Genomic DNA, 6,000 nt, shown 5'->3' with positions numbered 1-6,000 from the left:
ATTTTTAGGAGGAAGCAAGGATAGTGTATCTTGCTTTGCCATCTTTAATAAAGGGAGTTACCCCCCTTAACAGCCTTTCCAGAAATAGAGATCAAAATCACCTTGTAATGGCTATGATTTACTATTAATCACTAGGAATCGTTATAAATAAAAAGATTTTTTATATAAAAGAATACTTCATCAATTTATATGATTTTTGTAACATGACGTTGTCATTCTATGAGAGATACATACAGTATAAAGATTTTTCTGTTTTTTTTTTTTTCTTTTAAATTTAGATTGAATTCTGAACAACAGCCATTTTTTTGTCCCGGAAAAGTTTTTGAACCAGACCAGGTTAGGGTGAAAAAAAAAAGTTCAAAAGTTATTATTTTTTTATTTTTACAGTTAGGTTCTCAACAATTTTTTTTCATTTTCCAAAATTTTGCAGATTTTCCGTTAGCATTAGTACAAACGAATTTCACGATTTTGTTAATTGTTTCACGATCTGATTAACTAAGTGCTACGTCAACTTCTGGCTGTTTATTTAAACAGCCGGAAGATTCCAACAAAAAGTCGGCTTTAGCATGGGTCATAATCTGTACCAGTGCTGATTGTGACGTAGTGCATGTTTGAATGTAGAGTTTATCACTAGGTAACAAAGATAAGGAAAGAATTCAACTAACTCTTTTTTCAGTGAAACAACAGGCATTTATTTACATGTACTTTACAGACATTTATTTACATGTACTTGTCTCTTGTTACAAAATCTTTGCATACTCCCATGTGCTTAACAAGACTCTGCTGTGTTGAACACGTGGTACTCTGTCTTCGTCCAGCTATGTTTAGAATGTGTCTTTTCCTGTCGCTCTTAGCCAAATGTGTAACACGTCTCCCTCTCTTATATAATCATTTTTTTTCCTTACTGTGACGTAACCTCGCATAGTTCGTTCATTTGTATACAGCTGCTGCTGCTGTTGTTGTTGCTGCTGCTGTTGTTGTTGTTGCTGCTGCTGCTGTTGTTGCTTCTGCTGCCACCATATGCACATCCACGCTTTGTTACACAATTTTGAGATTGGTATGTTGTTCTTGAAAGACTGGAATACAACCATGGTAAGTGATAGGATTTTGTTCTCAAGCATGTGGCGAAGCTCTTTTAGGTATACATATAACTAAGTCAATAATCAGAAAGAAGGTTTCTTCTGTGATTAATTATTTTATTTAAATTCCTCTACGTTATTAAATTGTTTGGCAAATACTAGCTGATTTCTCAACTCACTTTTTAAAAGTTGACTCAAGTCGATATTGTTGCATTATTTTATATAAAATTTTACATTCGTATTTGGATTAATCGGACTGCATGACTTGGTAGAAGTCCTAAGTAATTTGCAATTGTATGTGTTGCCCCCACTGGGGATTGAACCTTCAATCTCTGAAAGAGTGTAACTTACAACTGAATTTTACGATGCACTATGCCACAAAACAAGAGCATACTAATTCGGCAGATTAAATGAATTCAAAATTCTGCGCTGATTTTTGTGTTCGACGGAAACATAAAGCTGAACAAGTTCGGATGTTACATCATCTGAAACGTTGTGAAAATAACACTCAAGATGAGAATAGTAGCCGGAATCATTCAATGCTCTTTTTGTTTGAAATTCTGTCCAAATTTCTGAGTCCAACAGAAACATTCCCGAATTTGACTGCTGCAAACTGAAGACTCTCAATAAATTGTCCTTAATGGAACTCTTATTCACGAGAATAGCATGATCTCCTTCCATCAGCCATGACTGGATAGAAGTAATTTACAACTGTATTTTTCGGTCCCTCACATTTAGAGGTCTTAAGTAATTTACAACTGTATTTTTCGATCGCTCACATTTAAAGGTCTTAAGTAATTTACAACTGTATTTTTCGGTCGCTCACATTTAAAGGTCTTAAGTAATTTACAACTGTATTTTTCGGTCACTCACATTTAAAGGTCTTAAGTAATTTACAACTGTATTTTTCGGTCGCTCACATTCAGAGGTCTTAAGTAATTTACAACTGTATTTTTCGGTCACTCACATTTAAACGTCTTAAGTAATTTACAACTGTATTTTTCAATCGTTCACATTTAAAGGTCTTAAGTAATTTACAATTGTATTTTTCGGTCATTCACATTTAGAGGTCTTAAGTAATTTACAATTATATTTTTCGGTCCCTCACATTTAAAGGTCTTAAATAATTTACAACTGCATTTTTCGGTCGCTCACATTAAGAGGTCTTAAGTAATTTACAACTGTATTTTTCGGCCGTTCACATTTAGAGGTCTTAAGTAATTTACAACTGTATTTTTCGGTCCCTCACATTTAAACATCTTAAATAATTTACAACTGCATTTTCAGTTGCTCACATTTAGAGATCTTAAGTAATTTACAACTGTATTTTTCAGTCATTCACATTTAGAGGTCTTAAGTAATTTACAACTGTATTTTTCGGTCATTCACATTTAGAGGTCTTCAGTAATTTACAATTGTATTTTTCGGTAATTCACATTTAGAGGTCTTAAGTAATTTACAACTGTATTTTTCGGTCATTCACATTTAGAGGTCTTAAGTAATTTACAATTGTATTTTTCGGTCCCTCACATTTAAACATCTTAAATAATTTACAACTGCATTTTCAGTTGCTCACATTTAGAGATCTTAAGTAATTTACAACTGTATTTTTCGGTCATTCACATTTAGAGGTCTTAAGTAATTTACAACTGTATTTTTCGGTCATTCACATTTAGAGGTCTTCAGTAATTTACAATTGTATTTTTCGGTCATTCACATTTAGAGGTCTTAAGTAATTTACAACTGTATTTTTCGGTCATTCACATTTAGAGGTCTTAAGTAATTTACAACTGTATTTTTCGGTCATTCACATTTAGAGGTCTTAAGTAATTTACAACTGTATTTTTCGGTAATTCACATTTAGAGGTCTTAAGTAATTTACAACTGTATTTTTCGGTCGTTCACATTTAAACATCTTAAATAATTTACAACTGCATTTTTCAGTTGCTCACATTTAGAGGTCTTAGGTAATTTACAATTGTATTTTTCGGTCCCTCACATTTAAACATCTTAAATAATTTACAACTGCATTTTTCAGTTGCTCACATTTAGAGGTCTTAAGTAATTTACAACTGTATTTTTCTGCCGTTCACATTTACAGGTCTTAAGTAATTTACAACTGTATTTTTCGGCCGTTCACATTTAGAGGTCTTAAGTAATTTACAACTGTATTTTCCGGTCGTTCACATTTAGAGGTCTTAAGTAATTTACAACTGTATTTTTCGGTCGTTCACATTTAGAGGTCTTAAGTAATTTACAACTGTATTTTTCGGTCGTTCACATTTAGAGGTCTTAAGTAATTTACAACTGTATTTTTCGGTCGTTCACCTTAAGAGGTCTTAAGTAATTTACAACTGTATTTTTCGGTCGTTCACATTTAGAGGTCTTAAGTAATTTACAACTGTATTTTTCGGCCGTTCACATTTAGAGGTCTTAAGTAATTTACAACTGTATTTTTCGGTCGTTCACATTTAGAGGTCTTAAGTAATTTACAACTGTATTTTTCGGTCGTTCACATTTAGAGGTCTTAAGTAATTTACAACTGTATTTTTCGGTCGTTCACATTTAGAGGTCTTAAGTAATTTACAATTGTATTTTCCGGTCGTTCACATTTAGAGGTCTTAAGTAATTTACAACTGTATTTTTCGGCCGTTCACATTTAGAGGTCTTAAGTAATTTACAATTTTATTTTCCGGTCGTTCACATTTAGAGGTCTTAAGTAATTTACAACTGTATTTTTCGGTCGTTCACATTTAGAGGTCTTAAGTAATTTACAACTGTATTTTTCGGTCGTTCACATTTAGAGGTCTTAAGTAATTTACAATTGTATTTTCCGGTCGTTCACATTTAGAGGTCTTAAGTAATTTACAACTGTATTTTTTGTGCCGTTCACATTTAGAGGTCTTAAGTAATTTACAACTGTATTTTTCGGTTGCTCACATTTAGAGGTCTTAAGTAATTTACAACTGTATTTTTCGGCCGTTCACATTTAGAGATCTTAAGTAATTTACAACTGTATTTTTCGATCGCTCACATTTAAAGGTCTTAAGTAATTTACAACTGTATTTTTCGGTTGCTCACATTTAGAGGTCTTAAGTAATTTACAATTGTATTTTTGGGTTGCTCACATTTAGAGGTCTTAAGTAATTTACGACTGTATTTTTCGGCCGTTCACATTTAGAGATCTTAAGTAATTTACAACTGTATTGTTCGGTTGCTCACATTCAGAGGTCTTAAGTAATTTACAACTGTATTTTTCGGCCGTTCACATTTAGAGATCTAAAGTAATTTACAACTGTATGTTTCGGTTGCTCACATTTAGAGGTCTTAAGTAATTTACAACTGTATTTTTCGGCCGTTCACATTTAGAGGTCTTAAGTAATTTACAATTTTATTTTCCGGTCGTTCACATTTAGAGGTCTTAAGTAATTTACAACTGTATTTTTCGGTCGTTCACATTTAGAGGTCTTAAGTAATTTACAACTGTATTTTTCGGTCGTTCACATTTAGAGGTCTTAAGTAATTTACAATTGTATTTTCCGGTCGTTCACATTTAGAGGTCTTAAGTAATTTACAACTGTATTTTTCGGCCGTTCACATTTAGAGGTCTTAAGTAATTTACAACTGTATTTTTCGGTTGCTCACATTTAGAGGTCTTAAGTAATTTACAACTGTATTTTTCGGCCGTTCACATTTAGAGATCTTAAGTAATTTACAACTGTATTTTTCGATCGCTCACATTTAAAGGTCTTAAGTAATTTACAACTGTATTTTTTGGTTGCTCACATTTAGAGGTCTTAAGTAATTTACAATTGTATTTTTGGGTTGCTCACATTTAGAGGTCTTAAGTAATTTACGACTGTATTTTTCGGCCGTTCACATTTAGAGATCTTAAGTAATTTACAACTGTATTGTTCGGTTGCTCACATTCAGAGGTCTTAAGTAATTTACAACTGTATTTTTCGGCCGTTCACATTTAGAGATCTAAAGTAATTTACAACTGTATGTTTCGGTTGCTCACATTTAGAGGTCTTAAGTAATTTACAACTGTATTTTTCGGTCGTTCACATTCAGAGATCTTAAGTAATTTACAACTGTATTTTTCGATCGCTCACATTTAAAGGTTTTAAGTAATTTACAACTGTATTTTGCGGTTGCTCACATTTAGAGGTCTTAAGTAATTTACAACTGTATTTTTCGGCCGTTCACATTTAGAGGTCTTAAGTAATTTACAATTATATTTTTCGGTCGCTCACATTTAAAGGTCTTAAATAATTTACAACTGCATTTTCCGGTCGCTCACATTTAGAGGTCTTAAGTAATTTACAACTGTATTTTTCGGCCGTTCACATTTAGAGATCTTAAGTAATTTACAACTGTATTTTTCGATCGCTCACATTTAGAGGTCTTAAGTAATTTACAACTGTATTTTTCGGTTGCTCACATTTAGAGATCTTAAGTAATTTACAACTGTATTTTTCGGTCGCTCACATTTAGAGGTCTTAAGTAATTTACAATTGTATTTTTCGGTCCCTCACATTTAAACGTCTTAAATAATTTACAACTGTATTTTTCGGTCGCTCACATTAAGAGGTCTTAAGTAATTTACAACTGTATTTTTCGGCCGTTCACATTTAGAGATCTTAAGTAATTTACAACTGTATTTTTCAGTTGCTCACATTTAGAGGTCTTAAGTAATTTACAACTGTATTTTTCGGTTGCTCACATTTAGAGGTCTTAAGTAATTTACAACTGTATTTTTCAGTTGCTCACATTTAGAGGTCTTAAGTAATTTACAACTGTATTTTTCGGCCGTTCACATTTAGAGATCTTAAGTAATTTACAACTGTATTTTTCGGTTGCTCACATTAAGAGGTCTTAAGTAATTTACAACTGTATTTTTCGGCCGTTAGCATTTAGA

General features: G+C 32.3%; 1 protein-coding gene across 1 annotated transcript in view; it reads right to left on the bottom strand.

Annotated features, from left to right (window-relative positions):
- Nucleotides 1-774: 774 nt before the first annotated feature.
- The window catches only part of LOC145263716 (glycoprotein-N-acetylgalactosamine 3-beta-galactosyltransferase 1-like), a 206,877-nt gene continuing 201,651 nt past the window's right edge, over nt 775-6,000 (bottom strand). Inside the window, exon 3 of the mRNA XM_080120675.1 lies at nt 775-1,076. Within this exon, the coding sequence (XP_079976801.1) occupies nt 825-1,076 (252 nt within the window). The 3' untranslated portion in view covers nt 775-824. The remainder of the gene's footprint in view (nt 1,077-6,000) is intronic.

The sequence above is a fragment of the Euprymna scolopes genome, chromosome 39, assembly GCF_053919585.1.
Source record: "Euprymna scolopes isolate OS-2025 chromosome 39, ASM5391958v1, whole genome shotgun sequence".
Classification (NCBI taxonomy): domain Eukaryota; kingdom Metazoa; phylum Mollusca; class Cephalopoda; order Sepiida; family Sepiolidae; genus Euprymna; species Euprymna scolopes.
The sequence above is the reverse complement of the archived record's forward strand: the minus strand, read 5'-3'. Positions and strand labels throughout refer to the sequence as shown.